Genomic DNA, 20235 nt, shown 5'->3' with positions numbered 1-20235 from the left:
GGCAATATGCAGTTTGAATACTAAGGGCAAAAAAATGAATAGCCTACATGAGATGTTATGCAATAGCATCTGTATGAGATGTTATGTAGCCTATGTGTTATGAAATGGCAAAAGTTATTGAAATAAACCAGAGTGCAGTCGGGTTATATATGTATATGTGTATATGTACATTACTCTAACGTAGAGGAACTTCACTGAAAGAAAACAGTCCCTTGATATACCTATAAAACCTACTGGATAATTTCGAGCATCCACCATATAATACAGGCTCACATGCCGTGTTTCGCTCATACAGGGCGAGACCACATTGACTATACACACACTTGTATAACCGTTTGTATAACGTTCGGCGTACTCAGCTTCCTAGGACCAACCACAGGCTTTTCCCTCTTCGGTGTCCCATTCACTAGCTTTCTCTTACTACTGATTTGTCCATACGCAACGCACGTAGTCGTCACTGGTCATTGATGTCCACGTGAGGCGTATGACATACTTATGTAAAAAGACTGGCGGCCCTCTGAGCCAATCACAGCGCGTTCCTGGCATTTCCGCATTTTTCGCATGCAAATTCGCGGCGTTTGGCCAATAGGAGTGTACGTTGGGAGGAGTTTGAATGCAGGTCATGCTGCGAGCTCGGAGAGATCCAGGGCAGCGGTGTGAGAGACTAGAGAGCAGTCTCCAGCGATGTGTGTCAAACTGACGCTGTGGCTTGACTGGAATTTCAGGAATATGTTTAATTTAGCCGGACAGGACGGAGACCTGCTTTGAGGCAGCCAACCTGTACGAAAAAGAAGACTGTTTAAGTTGTCAGGTAAGATACATTCATGTTGTTTAGATTAGAAGACTCGGTCGTTGAGGAGTTGTATAACATTTTCCATTGACTGCAATGTGAACCATTCTCTTAAACAAGTTTACTTCGTAAACACAAAGTGATGTTCGTACATATACACTGTAACATATGTGATATACATCGGTTCAGTCATATATATGTCAAATATGTATGTTACGCGTTGCATAACTGTGTCAGTGATTGTTAGGTCATGTTCGGTCAGTGCTCCGGACCAAAGCCCTTTAAATCACTAGTTTTGTCCTCATTGTTTACCTTGACGAAGAAATGCCATATCACTTTTTTTTTTAAATTCACCCTAGTTACTATGAAACTGCAAAATATTTTGCTAAAAAGCGAACTCTATAGGTTATGAAACAGCCTCGTTTGTCATGTAAAGCCATTTTAACATTTATTCCTTGACGCACTATTATCTGTACTATTAAAAATTGTAATAAATCCAATAGTGCATAATAACTTGCAGCTATTCATTATGTGTTCAATCTTCTAATACTGACTTCTTTAGTAGTCACTTCTCTAAAAATCTTTCTATAAACAACTGGAATAGATACTAGTGTTTAATAAATTATAAGTTTAAGTGTCTATTCAGTTTGTTATAACTACAATATATGCTAGTACTTATTCTAGTAACTAAGAAATATTGAATATTTCCTAATGAATAGTTATGTAAGGAGGAATAATAGTTTGTGGATAAATACATTTGCCAATTAATAGTTTCAAGTAACTAGTATTTTAAAAAAGAGAAGTACTCATAACAAAAATATACACTATAAAAGAATAATTGCTAAAATAGCCTGCCACACATTTCCCTCCCAAAATGAATGAATCTTAACCTTTCATACTGTTGTATGGGTCTGGATGTGAACATTATGTCACTGCAGGCTGCATAATTGTCAGGGGTAGAGTCATGTATGTTAGATAATGCCTTGCTGTAACACATGCCACTGATGCACACATCAGACTTATGACAATGAGGCACTTATTGCATAAGTTCTAGTTTACATTAATTAATTCAAAAACCAGTATGTGGTCATTTTAACTAATACTGGAAACCTATAGTTATATTTTCTGTATAAAACAAAGAAATGTTAGCCAGAATTATAGTCTCAGTCACCATTCACTTTAATTTGAATCTTTTTGCCATACAATGAAAGTGACTGGTTTGGAACAACATGAGGATGAGTATATGATGGCAGCTTTGACTTTAAATTGATTTTAAAGGCGTAAAAATAGCCTGAAGTTGGCAGTTGACCATGTCACAGTGTATGCTGGGTAAGTTGTTTGCAGGCTATTAAAACTGACCTACTCATACTAGAGGTGCTCCAAATACCTTAATCTGCCTCTAATGTAATGAGCACATAAACTGCATGTGCATTGTGTTTCTGCAAACTGTTTATTTCATTGCATAAACTGTTTTATAGCACTTTTCGGTTTCAAAGCAGCTTTATAGAAAATCATGATGTTCATTTTTATAATATCTTCATCCTTTATTTGCATTTAGCAGATTTGAGCTGGGCGATAATGCAGTTTACATTTACCTATAGCAAGTAGTTTAAATGTTCTATATATTACCTTAGTATGTCCAACTTTATCCACCTACACTATACTCGAATATAGTGTAGGTGGATAAAGTTGGACGTACTTAAATATCCAACTTTAAATAAAGAGCTGAGCAATAATATAGTAACATTTTGTGACAAAATTAAAGAAAATCAGGTAGTTGAGATCTTTCCTTTGTATCCCTGTTTTTTGTTTAACTGGTCTTTTTCTCAAAGCTGACCTCTAATTGTATTCATCATAATTTGTTTGCAATCATTTCCCAAAATCTTTTGTGTGATATAAGCTAATTTGCATTTTAATTTGCATATGTCATTATCTATTCCATCTAAAATGTACAGGTTTAAAGTACATTTTGAGAATTTACAGTTTTGTAGATGTTTTCATTCAACATCTGCTTTGATTTACCAGAAGTAGAATGCCAATTTTCTTGCTTTTTTGTCTCGTATTTAATCTATTTTCTTGGCCAAGACAGTGAATGTTGCAGAGCTTGATCCAAATGAGAACCTAGAGACACGTAATTGTTAGATCTAATTTTGGTGATGCTGGAATAATGGTTGCACATGCAGCACTGACGTAATCAGAAACTGATCATCATCTTCTCTAAACAGTGGTTGGACACCACTATTAAGAATAAAGTACGGATAAATGCGTAGATAGCATCTGTAATTGATTCTTTAAAGGGGTAGTTCACCCAAAAATTTAAATTATGTCAGTAATTACTCGCCCTCATGTTGTTCCAACCCCATAAGACTTCCGTTCATCTTCGGAACACAAATTAAGATATTTTGGATGAAATCTGAGAGCTGGCTGCTAGGTAATTTCATCTGCCGGCCCAGAAAAGTTAGTAAAGACATCATTATAATAAGTGATCACAGTGGCTCAACCTTAAGTTTATCAAGCGACGAGAATACTTTTTGTGTGTTAAATAAAGTTAAATAAAGTCGTTATTTTTGTTTTTTTGCACACTAAAAGTATTCTCGTCGATTGAGGGTGAGTAATTACTGACAGAATTTTAATTTTTGGGTGAACTAACCCAATAAATGAAATAAAGGATGTGCTTTGGGTGATCTGTCTGAGTGGAAACATTATCTTTCTTCAAATATAGCTGTTTCTAGTACATGTTGTAGGGCCACATGGGTCGTTGTTGAACTCACTCTGACTATAAAAGAGAAAGTGTGGGCGAGCAGTTTTACGTGATGTGTCCGGAGTTGCTCAACAGGATAGGCTGAAAGCGTTGGCACTTGAGATGGGATTGGCTGCTCGGGCAGAGTATGCAGTGGGAGGGTAGGAAGTGATGACGCACGAAGAGTGTCCTCGGGTGCATTTTTATGTATTTAGACTATTCCTGGCTCAGAGCCACACGAACAGTCCAAAGCTTTCATTGATGCTATCTTTCCAAGTTGCAGCATTATTTTGTTGAGTGGTTGGATGGGAATTAGATGAGGAACAGAACGGTCATGGAATTAGATTACGCAGAGGATGCGATTTGTGTTAAACTACAGTTTTATTGCCAGGTGTGAGTTTGTTCTTATCTCTTTTTGTGAATTATTATTTTTTTTTTTTTTTTAAAGGCTTTAAAAGTATTTTTTCTGCATTAAATCATTTTACCTTTAAAGAAATGCATAGTATTATGTTTAAAATTATGTACATTCACATAAAATGCGGAATGGCGTCATATTGGTATAAAGTCATTTTATTCTACATCAGTCGTTCACCTTTTTGCTCCAAAAAACTTCTGTATTCTGTAAAACATGGTTGCATCGTTTTTGGTACAGTTATTTTGTATAGGCTATGCTTCATTATAGAGTTATTGCCTTCAAAGGAGCTACTAAAGATGAGCATAATCAATGTCCATTGCATATGCAGATTGATATCTAAAAGTGTTTTTTAGTTTTCTTCTTCACACTATCATGCGGTTAATTAAACTAGGTAAGCTGATAACCTTAAAAGTCCATATATCGCCAGTTACTGCTTTGCTTCCTCCAACAAGCGGATGTAATGAGACATGTTTCCTGTTTGTTCATGTGATGTTCGACATAAAGCCTTCATGGAATAAAATAACATAATAAAATAATAATAAATCAAATTTAACATTGGGCATTTGTAGCCAAAAGAAAAAAGAAAAAAGGCTGTTGCAAAATTATTGATTGCACATTTAGGTTATTTGTACAATTGTAGGCTAATTGTGAAAAAAGTGACTTCTGTAAGTATTTCCATGTGAAGAATATATGGCAATCAAAGTGAGTGCTGTTTCATTTGTGGCTAACTTTCAACTATTACAAGTGCTTGGCTTGCAAACTTGGTTTTACTGCATTACATAATTGACTTGTGCAAACAGAATCTCATACAGACATGTATATCATACACTGCAATCTCATTGGATTTTATTAGTGTATAACTTGAGAAAAGCCTCCCCTTCCAGAAATTAGTCTGACCCACGCACAGCGTGTGAAACCACTGCAAATACATGCTTTGATTTCCCTGGAAGGGTTTTCCAGCTACTGCCCTGGTCCTGCTGCTTTCACCTTCTCTGTTGGCTATTCATACACCTACCGTAGATAGACAACCATGAGCGCAGATAAGGAACTGATTGATAGTGCTTTTTTTTCCTAGGCGTAGAGACTGGAAACGATATAAGGTCATCCTGTCTTGGCTGAAACCAGTTACAGCTGGATACTCTTGAAGTAAAATCAGGATAAAGGCTTTGCCTTTCTTTGCTTTGCACGCATGCTCTGGGTTTGGAGATCACCAGAAGCCACAAGAAACTCTTATTAAACAAGTTACTATTCGTTTGCTCACCTGTGTGAAACCCATTTTTTAAAGTTGTTTCAGAGAGCTCAAAAAGTCCCAGGTTCTCGGCTATGCATTGCGATAATGCACAGAGTAAATAAAACATGCTGAATTTAGCTTTAGCAGGAGGATGAAGACACTTACACAACCTAATCTGGAGGTCTCACATGTGTCTTCTTGGAAAGATTTGGTTACCTGCTGCCAGCATTATTACCAAACAGCTGTTTACAAGGGCACTTTGCAATATGACTACCAGAAAGACCTTAGTATTATGTAAGTGCAGGCGACACTCAAGCAGCTACATCATTACAAACATTTTGGTGAGTCACATAATAGGGAATGGCTTGTTGAAAGTTATTCAGCCATGTGCGTAGGTAGTTTTAATGACTAATGTGCTTGCTTTCTGCTTTTACAAAGTAAGCAACATTTATAAACGACGTATTTACTGACTGAAATAAGTCGCAATCATGTAGTTAATAAAATAAAAATTCCCCAAACAACATCAGGGCTCAATGCCAAAGAGTTCTGCTAGTCTGATTGGACCAGTTCAATTTTCACTCTTCAACCTGTTTGAGTTTTGGTACTGATGATACTCAAACTAAAAGTACAAAACTAGGATGATGTATATTGTGGTATTGCATAGCAACACTGTAAGTTAATGAATCTGTACAGTTTCAAACTATTTTAATTTTATTCATCCAGAAGCACAAATGTGTGTCAGCAGATTTGTGTAGTACAGCCTAACAACAGTTTTCCCGCCGCACACACACACACACACACACACACACACGCTACTCCGGAAGAGTGTGCTCTTAAGCCGTGACCTGGTGACAGAGGATTCACATCATGACATCATGGAACACAGACATCAATCTCTGTGTCTAATCTTTTCAGGATTGTTGAACTCTTATGTCTAAATATCAAGACTTGAGTCAAAACATATGCTAATAAATAATAATCACTTATTTAAGTAGGCCTATATGAAATAATGTTGAATTGTTTTGAGCTCCTGGAATATTTGATGAAAAATCATACATTGAATTTTGCATATTATAAATTTGGTTTTGATGCCAAATGCAAGTACTGAAGTGTGTCAGAGGGTTTTGATATGAATCAGGTTTTCTAGCCTAAGAAATATTTTCACCATAAAATATGCATATTTGTGTCACCACCTACTTTAATTTGTGCTAATTGTGTAAAATTGTATTAAAATGCAAGCATCCAAGCAATATTAACTATTTCCTTTCAGAGCTGTCTGTAAACTTATGTAAGTCATTATAGGTAGTAGCGCATGTGCCACTGCTACACATTCAATTACGTAAATGTCTCACTTGATACTGAGTTATAAAACCATCTGCAAGGTGGTTGGTTGTAAGGTTCATTTGTATATCATTAGGTGTAGGCCTAGGCTTTGTTTGTCTGATCTTTACTTGGTTAACATTACAGTATATTATAATTTTTTGGTGTTGAGTGAAATATTAATATTAAATGTGCAATTGATTGAATTAATTGCAATGCTTATTATTCATATTGGTCAAAATATAATTAAGAAACATATTATTAAGTAGTTATGTTTGGGTAAGAGCTCATTATTTGTCATTTAGCCTATCATATAGGCTACCACAATAAATTGATGACTACTTAGTGAATGTTCTTTTTATATAGTCTTTTTTGTTGAAGAAACTGCTGAATTCAGCTAATTACACCAAGTTTTTGCACAGTATATGGGGTAGTAGTCGTTGGTCTTTGAGCTCAGTGTCCAGAATAAAAGTGCTGAATCAGCAGTGAGATTGTGACTTTGAACTTGTTAAGCAATGCTGTGGTCTTTGACATTATATTTTTAGCAGGGTACGTTTACTTAAAAGGCCTGGAAAGGTACATGAATTTGCCTCGTAAAGTAAGGATTTTGAATATTATTGGCCTGACTGCTTTGAATATCATTGCATAATTTGTCATTGTGTCTTTTAACAATGCAACATTAGTTCAGATGTACGTTTTACATCTAATGGATACAATTGACATTCCAAACAGTTTTGTTTTTCCGTTATTATCACTTCATTTTTACTAATCATTGATTTTTAGACTGTAGATCTGATCCCATGTGTTAGCCAGTGTGCTTTTCCCATGAGCACCTATGATTGTATTATAAAGAGATAACAATACAAGTCTGTCAGCTGTAATTATATTAAATTGCCAGTGTTCTGCTTTATGGCCCCCATGCAAGCAACTATATCTCATGAAGATGCCCCTAGGGTTTGAATAAAATCCACATTAATGGATTATAATGTGTCATCTGCAGGTCATGTCTAGAGAGCACTTACTCTGACTTTAAGAAAGATCTAGAGAACTGGTTCTGTCATTTTCTCTAGGTTAAAAGTTATAGTTAAAAGAGTCATACTAAAAAGCTGAATGCCACATTTACACGTGCTGAGGTTTACAGCTTTTTTGCTTGCGTCAAATATATGGCATATTAAAAAATTCTGTTAATGTTTACTTAATTTTCTTTCTCATTCAACAGTGTCAAAGTGCTTGGCCAGTGTGTCACTATGCAACAGAAAATTCAAAGGTTAGCGTTGTTGTGTCATCATCGCCCTGTGGGTTACTAGGTTACAGTAGGCACTCAGCCAGACATAAGATTATATGTTCTCTTTAGTCAGACAGGTGTGATTTGGGTGGAGCACCAAGTGATATGCGTCAAAAAGTTATTGATACCGGTAGGGCAGGTCTTTCGTTAGCAGTTTGTGATTATATCAATTATATATTTTGCTGTACTTTTTATATGGGTGGGACTGCTTAATTTACACGTGAGAATGACAAAAAATAAATAAATAATAATAATAACATGTGCCAAATATGTAATGATGGAAAACAAGTTGTTAAGTGGCAGAGATTAGCCAGCAAGCATGCAACATTGAATATTAATGTAGATTATAAATACTGCAAAATGAATGCAAAAATATTAGTTATAAGTGGCTAATCCAATCTGAATCTGAATTGAATCTGAATGAGTTAAAAAAAAGTATGCATTTTTAAAGTGCAATTCACTATATTTTTCAAACATATGCATTGCCACATGATTATTTAATAATTTCAATGAGGATGATCAACTGGCCCCAAAGTCATTTTTAGTGCATGTATGATATGATTTGTATTTTGTAATTTCCTTTCAAGTTCACACAGATGTTCTTGCAGTACTGTGTGTGTGTATACATACATATATGTTACAATGTATGTAATGGTCTACCTGAAACAATATATCAGTCATGCATGGTAAATCTATTCAGTTCTTGGTCACACAGGTAATCCACTAACGTACTCTACTCTCTGGCAATCCTACAGGTGTATTTTAAGCTCTTGAGTAAAAGAGTTGTGAGTCTTGAAGGTGTCTTTCCTTAATATGGTCCATCTATGGTCCATTAATATGGTCTGACCAGGAAACTTGGCTCAGTCTTCTCTACTCTGTTCAGACAACTATTTATTTCTTTAGAGCAAAGGGATAAGAGTTTATTTTTTTCCCCTGCCATTTTCATGGAAACGTTAAGGGATAAAAACCAGTCAGGGCCTGCTGTTCCTGTCTAGGCCAACACCTTTAATGTGCACATGCTGGGATTAATCCTTTGAAGGAGGCAGTGTTTACAAGCCGAAATGCCACATCTATTTAGTTAAAGGACACAAGGGGACACCAGGATCGTCCACCTTTGAACTCTAAGTTTACGCTCTTTGGGTCCAGACAGAGGCCGGCCTGCCTATAGATTTTACTTCAGTATTTGATCAGACAGTGTTTTGCATGCTTTACTTTGATGCACAATCTGGCTTTGTGATGAACAGTCATGAATTTGCAACTAAAACATGATTGTATCTCCTGTACAGGGATGGCATGCAGATTTTCTCTGCCCCGTCTTGCCCTGGTTTCTTTTGACGTGCTTAAGTGCATCATCTTGTTCCTTTGTCTAAAGGGATGGTCACACTTTCCATTGACATCAATTCAGTTTTGAATTTCGCTGCGTTCCAAAGTTCAGGTTTGTGTACTTAGACTTGTGAACTCGTGAATTTGTGACCATTGCAATTTCCGTAAAAAAAATGTGTTCTCAAAGTCTAGTTTGACTGTGTTTTATGGACAAGATTTCCTGATGTTTTCAGATGAAAAATGCATTTAATTTTAATGACTCATGTTTTGTCTTTTTTATTCCCATAGCAAACCGTGTGCTCGTCTGAATTCCCTCTGAACGCCACACACACTTGCTTCACTTCTTCAAACCAAGTCTGATGTCTGAGGACTCAGATTCCAAACCGTACCTGTTCTCCTCCCTGGAGGGGCAGAACGAGGCAGCCGGCTGCAGTTCGATGGCAACGTTGCATCGCATGGGCAGTTTCGCGAAGGGGGCCGAACTTGGCCTGGCATCTGAAGGAAGTGACAGTAGTCAAGACCCTCCCTCTTCGCCCCATAACAACCGGAAGATGAAACATTCCCTCCATGAGGATGTGGATATGAAGAGTAGCGGGTCCAGTGGGAGTGGAACAGAGTCTCATGGTAACGAGTCCCACGGTAATGATTCCCATGGAAATGAGTCCCATGGCAATGAGTCTTCGGGGAGTTCCAATAGCCGAAGCAAGGACTCAGCACTAATAGAGTCATCGGAGAGTAACAAAAGGTAATTTAGTGATATTCTGTTTGTCTGTGACATGCAATGGTCCCAGAAAATATTTGGACCTGTTTGGACAGTTTTGACAAAACTTTTAACAAAGTGGCCCAATACTTTTTGACTTTATTTTGCACATTATATCCATTGGTTTATCATGTATACCTAACAAACTTGTTTTGGGGGGGTAAAAAAAAGTGTGCTTGTGCTTCCTGATTTAGTAATCTGATGCATTTATAATCAAGCACTTAAGTGTCCAAATTATTTTTGGGGCCACTGTATTATTGTGGGTGAAATTTTAATAAATGTCCTTAGACCTGATTGTTCTAGATCTGTATATCTTTCAAAAGGTTGGGATCAGTAAAATGTTTATGGAAATTCTCTTATACTCACCAAGGCTGCATTTATTTGATCAATAATAGCAATATTGTGAAATATTATAACAATTAAACTATAAAATAACTTTTCAGTTTTCATATATTTTTAAATAATTTATTCCCGTGATGGCAAAGCTGAATTTTCAAGTCATGTCACCTTTATTTATGTAGCACTTTATACAATACAGATTGTTTCAAAACAGATTTACAGTGATAATAGGAAAGCGATTCAATGATGCAAACAGTTCATTTGGGCTGTAAAGCAGCTCTAAAAGAAAATAGTGTCGGTTCAGTGTTGATTCAGTTCTGTTTTAAAAATCATTGATTAAAGAAGCTGTGCATAAAGTTCTCATTCAACTGCGTCAGTGCAGTCAAGTCAATAATATTGTTGAATATTAAGTGTCCCCAACTAAGCAAGCCAGAGACGACAGTGGCAAGGAACCCAAACTCCTTCAGGTGAAAGAATGGAGAAAAAGACCGTGGGAGAAACCAGGATCAGTCCTCAGGCAGTTCTCTGGCAAACGAAGGAACATGGTGTTATTGTGATTCAGGCAGCATCACAAGTCAGAATTCTATGGAAGCTTGTTTCCGCCACAGAATAAAACATTTTAAAAGATAATTGCGACTTTACATCTCGCAATTTTGACTTTATTTCTCAGAATTGCGAGATGAAGTCAGAATTGCGTGAAATAAAGTCGCAATTGCGTGTTATAAAGTCAAAATTGCGAGATATAAAGTCAGAGTTGCGTGAAATAAAGTTGCAATTGCGTCTTATAAAGTCAGAATTCAGACTTTTTTTTCTCGCAATTGCGACTTTATATCACGCAATTCTGACTTTATATCTCGCAATTCTGACTTTATAACACATAATTGCGAGTTTACATCTCGCAATTCTGACTTTATTTCTCAGAATTGCGAGATAAAGTCAGAATTACGTGAAATAAAGTCGCAATTGCGTGTTATAAAGTCAAAATTGCGAGATATAAAGTCAGAGTTGCGTGAAATAAAGTTGCAATTGCGTCTTATAAAGTCAGACTTTTTTTTCTCGCAATTGCGACTTTATTTCACGCAATTCTGACTTTATATCTCGCAATTCTGACTTTATAACACATAATTGCGAGTTTACATCTCGCAATTCTGACTTTATTTCTCAGAATTGCGAGATAAAGTCAGAATTGCGTGAAATAAAGTCGCAATTGCGAGAAAAAAAGTCTGAATTCTGACTTTTTTTTCTCGCAATTGCGACTTTATATCACGCAGTTCTGACTTTATATCTCGCAATTCTGACTTTATGACACATAATTGCGAGTTTACATCACGCAATTCTGACTTTATAATACGCAAATGGGAGATATAAAGTCAGAATTGTGAGATATAAACTATTCTGAGGTTAAAAAAAAAGTCTGTCTTTTTTCCCCCTTAGAATTGGACTTTATATCTCACAATTGTGAGATAAAAAGTCGCAATTATCTTTTAAAATGTTTTATTCTGTGGCGGAAACAAGCTTCCATAGAATTCAGATTGTGTATTGTAGCATTCAATATTTCATCCAGTTCCTTTTTCTTGAAGATTGGATTCATCACGCCAGTATGGAGACGCAGCTGGTCATAGGTCTGTGCAGAGGACCTGTCAGGTTCTCGTGGGCTTTGCTGAGGATCTGTGCCGATGGCTGTCGTTGTCTAGTAGCAGGATCTCTGCTGACATTCAGGGCTTCGTTGTGGTCGTGTCTAGGTGCAGGTCCACCATCTGATCTGGATACCGACCGGATACGGCTGACTACGGTAACCTCGGGATAAACAGAGAGACTAATATTAGCATAGATACATCTTACGATGTAACAATAACATCGGGTGTTATGGGAAGTGTGTCTGGTTTGGTTGACCTAGATTGTGCAGCCTAACAATCTTTTAACGGATGTGAATTATAGAAATGTGATCATGTGTATGACAGGTTAAAGAGATGTGTTTTTAGTCTAGATTTAGTGTGTCTGCTTCCTGAACAAGGCAACGAAGACTATCCCAGAGTTTGGTGCTAAATAGGAAAAGGGTGTAGTGCATGTAGTAGCTTGCTCAAGTACTGGGGAGCTAAACCATTTAGTACTTTGTAAGTAATTAGCAAGTATTAAAGAGCACACCATTGTGGAAGTTTTTGGTCCAATAATTAAAACCTGTGTTTTTTTTCAGAATTAAGTAGTAGGAAATTACTAGTCGTCCATTTTTTTTCAGCAGCCATCACTCCAGTTTTCAGTGTCACATGATCCTTCAGAAATACATTTCTGATACATTTCTTAGACATTTGATTTTAACATCAAATCTTGATGTTGATGTAAAATAAGATATATTTTTTTACATTTCCATTACACTGTAACATTTATTTAAAGCCAAGCATAATTTGGATTGCACAATTTCTAATCACCATGGAGACCGTTTGTTTGTGTGACGATCTCAGCTCTGTGCCAAGAGGTTGCATGCGATTTGTTTAAAGATTAAAGCCATCTGGAATTGTTTTGGTTTGGCAATAGACATTAAACCATAACATTTGTATAACCATTCATCCCCGTCGGTGCGTCCTTGCGTGTCTAAGGATCTTTGACGTCATTTCTAGCCTCAGTTCTTACCGACTATTTCTGGGGTAATCGTAAGGTCACTGGATAATTGAGAATTCGCCAAAGAGATGAAAACTTTCTTCACGTTTTCTGCTCTGATTTTTGGAGATGGATGGATTTAAACATGGTAAAATGCCTATAATGGAATGGAAATCACAACAGTCTTACTGGCTACTGGATATTGCTTAAATTAATATTTAAGGAATGAATGATCTGTAGGCTTCTTTTTCCAAAACTATCTTAACTTCAAAGACATGCTAGTTTGCATTAGGTTTAACCATTTAGGTAATTTTACACAAAATTATCCTCTTCAAGGTCTAAAAATGTATTCCTTGTAAAGGAAGAAACTTCCCTGCATGTGCAGTTGTATAATAATCTTCCAAATTCTCCGATCTCTTTAGTCTCCTGAAATTACTGACTGTATCAATAGCATCGAAACACTTTGCCCTGCTAGATTAACACAGATGTGCTTTATATAATTAGCTCACCTACTGCTAATAGCTGCAACATGTGAAGCCTGTTTCTATTCTAAGCTACTTAGTGGGCTATTTGTAATTACTCCTGGTGTATTTATGCAACTGGTTGTTGTACTCGCAATAGTATCAGTGCGCTAAATTGAGCAGTTTAATCCATCTAAATCTATCTCAGTTACTAGAAGCCTGCAATACAAGCCATTCTTAGCTGTGCTAATGGAGCATGGCTGGGAATGGCACAAGTCATAGTGTTTTTGAGGCAAACAGATGAAGATTGATGGACGGCAACGTCCAAGTGACCTCCATGTGGAAGAGGAGCACCCATTTCTTGTTCCATTGTCGACAGTGATTGAAAATGTTGTGTGTGTGAAGGAAGTTTTGACCTGAAGCTACTGCATGATTTTTCTTGTCACTTTATTCAACAACAGCCGGTTTATTATGCAACAGCCGGTTCTGACTAGCTTCAGCTGGTATACCGAATTAATCGTTTCTCAGTAATGCCGTCATGTTGTTGCAATGGCGTGCAGGATTTCCAGGTGCTTTGTCAAACAGTTTGCAATTAATTCAGAGATATTCTGTGTGTGATTCCTCATTGGTTTGAGGGATGCACAATTCACTTTATACCTCACTTAATCACAATAGTAAAGCAATCAAAGGTAGACATGCCTGTTAAAATAGCATCTGCCTGATTACTAGTCATAAAGTGTCTGTCTGTAGTTTATGACTTGTTTTATGATGGCTTATTGTATGTGTACTCTTTTTACAGCTCTAACTCTCACAGTCCCTCACCACCCAGCAGCTCAAACGCCTTCAGCCTTCTGAGTGCCAGTTCAGAGCAAGACAACCCGTCTACCAGCGGCTGCAGGTTAGACACGAACACACCAGACTGCCCTTCTACCAGGAATATTATTTATTTTATTTTAATTTTAATTTTATTTTTATATACAATATACAAATATATATTCATTATATTATATTTTATATATTTTATTTAATTATATTAATTATATTAGATTTAATATATTATATTATACTATTATTATTTTCTAATATATAATATAATATTTCAGTTTATTTTATTTTTAGATTATAACTATCTATTTATATTTTATTATTTGTATATATATAGTCATAAATTGTCTGTGTGTATATATATATATATATATATATATATATATATATATATATATATATATATGTACACACACACACACAAATATATATATATATATATATATATATATATATACTTTTTTTTCTGCCATAATTTTCACAGAACGCTTTAAAAAATATTTTTAGCCATGCATTTTTATATTTACTATAAATATGTATTTATTTATTTTCAATATGTTTACAAAAACAAACCAATTTTTAATTAAAACTTGATGTGTATTGTACTTTGCATAATATCAATTCCAGTTATGTTTAACAGTAGTGCAGAATCATGTGTAGACAGTGGTTTGGTGGAATGAGGAGTTATGTACTTTATGAATCATTTGTACGCATGTTGTTAACATTTGATTTTAATGCTTTTTAGAATGGGTTTTATTGCTGACATGTGTGTGTTTTGCGCACCTGTAGCAGCGAAGAGTCTGCCAAGGCAAAGACGCAGAAAGAGTTGATCAAAACTTTGAAGGAGCTGAAGCTTCATTTGCCGCAAGAGAAGCGGAACAAGGGCAGCAAGTCGACAACGCTCAACACTCTGAAATATGCCCTGCGCTGCGTCAGACAGGTGGAGGGTGAGCAGTGCCTTTAAATTATCATTACACAAGTCATCCATAATGCAGAAGCACTTGCCTGGCCACAGGGACATAGTCCTACTTTCTGTTAAATTATCAATCTATTTTCTGAGTTTTATTACGCTTTACTACAATGAAAATGTAGCTAGGCACATAAAACAACAACTTTCAAACCAAACAAATGCATTGCAACATGGAAGCAGTGCAAGCAGTATTTCAGCAAATCAGTGTTGAACCACTGGGTGAACATCACGCCATGTGATTAATATGCTGATATATTTAATAATGTGTCTGCCCCTTTTTTAGATCTCAATTAATAATAATCAATTATTGCAAAGGACTATGTATATTTATATCTATGTTGGCTTATTATTAGTGTAGTATAGTATGAGAATATATCTAATATAGGCTGTTTGTTATGTGTGTGTTTAGTGGATAGAACACAGGCAACCAATCAAGAGAGAGTCAAATTTACATGCATTGCAGTGTTTTTTATTAACTATTAGGTGTACATCACATATTTAATCTGTACTACATTACACCAGATATGTGAATTGGATTTGCACCATGAATTTATCTTTTTTTTGTTTCTTTTTTTTTCTGTTTCTATTTCAGCAAATGAAGAATACTATCAGCTGCTTATGATTAATGACAGTCAGCCATCAGGGCTTGATGTCTCATCATATACCATCGAGGAGATAGACAGCATCACTTCTGAATACACCCTCAAAAACACAGTACGTTTTTTTGTTTGTTTGTTTAATGTATGCGTGCGTGCATGTATTTATCCATTTTATCCATTCATTTATTTAAGGTGTTCCAGTCAATATAACATTTGCATGATTGGATATTTCAGTTCTCTTTTGTAAAAAAAAAATGTATTGTGGGATCTTTGTTGCGCAGGATATCTTTGCAGTTGCGGTCTCCCTCATCACCGGGAAGATCGTCTACATTTCAGACCAGGCCGCCTCCATCTTGAACTGCAAGCGGGATGTGTTCAAGAACGCTAAGTTTGTGGAGTTTCTTACACCGCAGGACGTTAGCGTGTTTTATAGCTTCACCACACCGTACAGACTGCCGTCCTGGAGCATGTGCACTGGCGCAGGTATGACACAAGTGCACACGATCAGTAGCAATGTCTACAGATAAGTTAAGCATCTTTAAAAACACCATCACACCAACCAATCAATCTGAACTCAGGCGTCAAATAGACTTGGTTCACACCAAAGGCCTAAAAGGGATAGTTCACACTGTCATCATTTGCTCACCCTTATGTTGTTCCAAACCTGTACGAGTTTCTTTCTTTAATTGAACACAAAGTAAGATATTTAGTTGACGGTAGCCATTGACTTCCATAGTAAGAAAAATAAATACTATGGTCACTGGCTACCGTCTGGTTACCAACATTCTACAAAATATCTTCTTTTGTGTTCAACAGAAGGAAGAAACTCATACAGGTTTGGGTGAAACAACATAAGAAAAAAATTCCTTTCTGAACTATCCCTTTAATCTGTCCCATTTTCCACACTGCGAATACAGTACAGTCCTCTGATGTGCCAAGGAAATTCTCAAAATTACCTTAAGAAACATTCAAATTAAACTAGCAATAGGCAAAACAGGCTCAGACGACTCAAAAGACATTCTGTTTCTTATTCATTAATTCACATGCTGTTGAATTAAACCTGAACTCATCTCACTCTTGTTTTTCCCTCCCTAAAGAGTCGTCACCGGCAGACTGCATGCAGGAGAAATCCTTCTTCTGTCGTATTAGGTGAGTTTGTGAGGGTTAGAAAGTAAATTTATACTGACTGCATCCTGTACACCCATCTGCTCGGCATGATTTTATTCATAGATTTACCTTATTAATTATTAATTCTGGTGAACTTTTGTCCCTGTAAATAGGAAGATTTGATTACTAATGCGTTTGATATTACAATGGAAAACATACATTCAGTAAACACAACTCTTAAGCATAGTGCAGTCAGTTACTAATGAAACCTTGGATTGAGCTCTTGGGTGGTAGAACAGATTTACCTGAGAAACCGGCAACTTTTACGTGCAGGCCAGATCTTAAACAATGTGGTAATTAAAAAAAATACAGTAAAACCAGTCAAAATTTGAACACAGTTAACGAATTTGAGCTTCTTAGGGTGTGCTCATACTTGGCAGGTTTAGTTCGATTGGTTTGGTGTTAAAAATGACAGTGTGAATGCTAAGTCTGAAAGAACCAAGAGAACCGAACTACAAGTGTGAACACACCCTTAAAAGAACATTTTACTTAAAAGTTTATGCTTAAATGCTTGAAATTAGTTTTGTAGACATAAAATGTGCCTACATATGAGTTCCTTTACAAAAGTTTAAAAAAAAAACTTTTTTTTGTTTTGGAATGGATAGGAAAAGAAAAAGGTTTTGACTTATCCAAAGTTTATTAGCAGGTTTTTGTTGAATGTGTATGAAACACTCTGTTGTTTTCTTCTCCAGTGGTGGTAAAGAGTGTGAAGGAGATCTTCAGTACTATCCTTTCAGAATGACTCCGTATCTGATGAAGGTTCAGGACACAGAACACTCTGAAGATCAGTTCTGCTGCCTCCTGCTGGCCGAGAGAGTGCACTCCGGCTACGAAGGTCAGTTCTTTTACACGTTCTTCTTGTAGAACATATTTTTTTCATGTAAGAAGTGGTGCATTTTTATTAATATCATATTATACTGCACATGCTAGTATGTAATGTTGTATTATTTTAATTTAATACTGTGAAGCTGCTTTGATACAATTTGTATTTTGAAAATAATGTTGTATTATTTTAATTTAATACTGTGAAGCTGCTTTGATACAATTTGTATTTTGAAAAGCGCTATACAAATATACTTGACTTGACTTGACATGCAGCCTTACAATCTAACAATCATTTTAGCAAATTGATTAATTTGAATAATGGTTAAAAAATAATTAATTTATTGATTATTATTTGTGTTGTGATTGGTTCCAAATAAATATGTTTTAATATAAAAATATTAATTTAATTTAAAAATACAGTCAACTCAAAACTGTGAAATAATATAGCAGCTTAGAATATCTAAACATGTTTTAAAATGGAATTTATTCCTGTGATGGCAAAACTGAATTTTCAGCATTTCTAATATGCTGATTTGGTGCTCAAGAAACATTTATTATTATTATCAATGTTGAAATATGCTGCTTGATATATTTTTGTGGAAACCATGATTGATATTTTTCATGATTCTTTGATTAAATAGAAAGGGGGAAAAAATGGAATGGATTTTTCAAATGGAAATCTTTTGTAACATTCTAAATAACTTTACTGCCACTTTTTATCAGTTGCATTCTTGTTGAATAAAATTATTAATTTCTTTCAAAAACAAAACAAGGAAAATATTACTGACCCCAAAGTTTTGAATTGAAGTGTATAATCAAATATATACAACGATAGATTCAGTGTAGACAGCTATATTTTGCTAACTTATATTTAACTGCTTTCTAAAAAGGTTGACTTAACTACTTAAAATTCTGATTAGCTTTTAAATTGGTAAGTCACAGTTTTAAAGTAGCTTCCTCAGCATGGGTATATATGGAAATGTACTTTTTCATGTAATAAATTGTCAGAAACTTTGTTCATTCCTCAGCTCCCAGGATCCCCACAGACAAACGAATCTTCACCACAACACACACACCCAGCTGTGTGTTTCAGGATGTGGATGAGAGGTACGGTTGTTAATGCTTCACTGTTGACGAAGTAGATGAAGATTAGCTGGAAATTTTAAGCACAGGGTGTTCATTGCAACAGCTGTACCTGCACACCTGCTTTTTTCCATTTCTCATAATCATGAATATTAAAGGCAAAAAAGGTTGTTGTTCAGACTAATCAGAATTCATTATGTGATGTTTTTTTCCTGTAGGGCTGTTCCATTACTAGGATATCTTCCACAGGATTTGATTGGCACACCTGTCCTTCTGCACCTGCATCCCAGTGATCGACCAGCCATGCTCGGCATCCATAAGAAGAGTGAGTGCTATTTTTGGCTGCTTTTTTTTTTTCTTTCTTTTAAACAAGAAAAGGCAAAGACCGCTTATAAAGTCATGCAACCAAAAAATTACCCATTTTGTTCATTGAATGTGTTAATATGTTTATTGGAAGGTACTTTCTCCTATCTCATCTTAATCCAATTTTTTGGAACAAATTGAGGCAGTAAAATGGGTTTTAAAGGTGCACTTTGTAACTTTCGGCACTCTTGTGGTTAATAAACAACTGCATACGTCTTTTGGGAGAACGTTGTAGCCGGAGCTACTTCTCTCTGTTTATGTAGGATATGACGATTCATGCAAGCTACTCCTCAGTGGTTTTTGTCCCGCCCGGTCTAAAATAGTCAGAATATAAACACTTATTATGGATGTTCCATAGTGATTCCGGATAAGACAAAACACGGTTCGGACAATGGATATTATGATATACTTGTTATATATTATTTTTTTTAGTTACATGGTGTATCTTTAAATATCTCATCTGTGAATAAAATCATCTTTTTTGTCTCATCAGTCTTGCAGTATGCTGGCCAGCCGTTTGATCACGCGATCCGCTTCTGTGCTAGGAATGGAGAGTACATCACCATAGACACCAGCTGGTCTAGCTTTGTCAATCCCTGGAGCCGCAAAATGTCCTTCATCATCGGCAGACACAAAGTTCGCATGTGAGTGCACAGGGTGAATGTGTCCGAATGTCCCAAGATAAGCTTAATATTTGTTTAAAAATGTAATGCTGAAATTCAAGGTAACAGAATATTGTATCACTTTTCTGTACAAATCCAGTTGTAATTGCAGATATATACTACTGTTCAAAGTTCGTGGTTTGTACGATTTTTTGAGGGAAAGAAATTAATACTTTAATCTAGCAAGGATGCATTAAATTGATTAAAAGCAACAGTAAAGACATTTATAATGTTACAAAACATTTAAGTTTCAAATAAATGCTGTTCTTTTTTCTATTCATCAAAGTATGCTGAAAAAAATTAAGCAGCAGAACTGTTTTTAATATTGATAATAACAAGAAATGTTTCTTGAGCAGCAAATCTTGAGTAATGATGCTGAAAATTAAATCACAGGAATAAATTACATTTTAATATATATTCAAATAGAAAACATTTGATAATATTTCACAACATTACTGTTTTTACTGTATTTTTGATCAAAT

The 20235-nt window shown here is 35.7% G+C and overlaps 1 protein-coding gene across 5 annotated transcripts in view; it reads left to right on the top strand.

Moving 5' to 3' along the window:
- The first annotated feature begins 645 nt into the window (after window positions 1-645).
- Window positions 646-20235, top strand: part of per2 (period circadian clock 2) — a 30871-nt gene continuing 11281 nt past the window's right edge. For 2 of the 5 annotated variants that reach the window (XM_079876273.1, XM_079876271.1), the window contains exons 1-12: window positions 646-811; window positions 9068-9216; window positions 9393-9849; window positions 14059-14157; window positions 14874-15031; window positions 15647-15768; window positions 15935-16136; window positions 16751-16802; window positions 17513-17655; window positions 18674-18752; window positions 18947-19053; window positions 19585-19735. In XM_079876273.1, coding sequence (XP_079732399.1) covers window positions 9464-9849; window positions 14059-14157; window positions 14874-15031; window positions 15647-15768; window positions 15935-16136; window positions 16751-16802; window positions 17513-17655; window positions 18674-18752; window positions 18947-19053; window positions 19585-19735 — 1499 coding nt within the window. In that variant the 5' untranslated portion in view covers window positions 646-811; window positions 9068-9216; window positions 9393-9463. Of the gene's footprint in view, window positions 812-9067; window positions 9217-9392; window positions 9850-11973; window positions 11996-14058; window positions 14158-14873; window positions 15032-15646; window positions 15769-15934; window positions 16137-16750; window positions 16803-17512; window positions 17656-18673; window positions 18753-18946; window positions 19054-19584; window positions 19736-20235 lie in introns of those variants that run through there. The other 3 variants (XM_079876272.1, XM_079876270.1, XM_079876274.1) reach the window with 2 other exon arrangements.

The sequence above is a fragment of the Squalius cephalus genome, assembly GCF_949319135.1.
Source record: "Squalius cephalus genome assembly, chromosome: 7".
NCBI lineage: Eukaryota > Metazoa > Chordata > Actinopteri > Cypriniformes > Leuciscidae > Squalius > Squalius cephalus.
The sequence above is the reverse complement of the archived record's forward strand: the minus strand, read 5'-3'. Positions and strand labels throughout refer to the sequence as shown.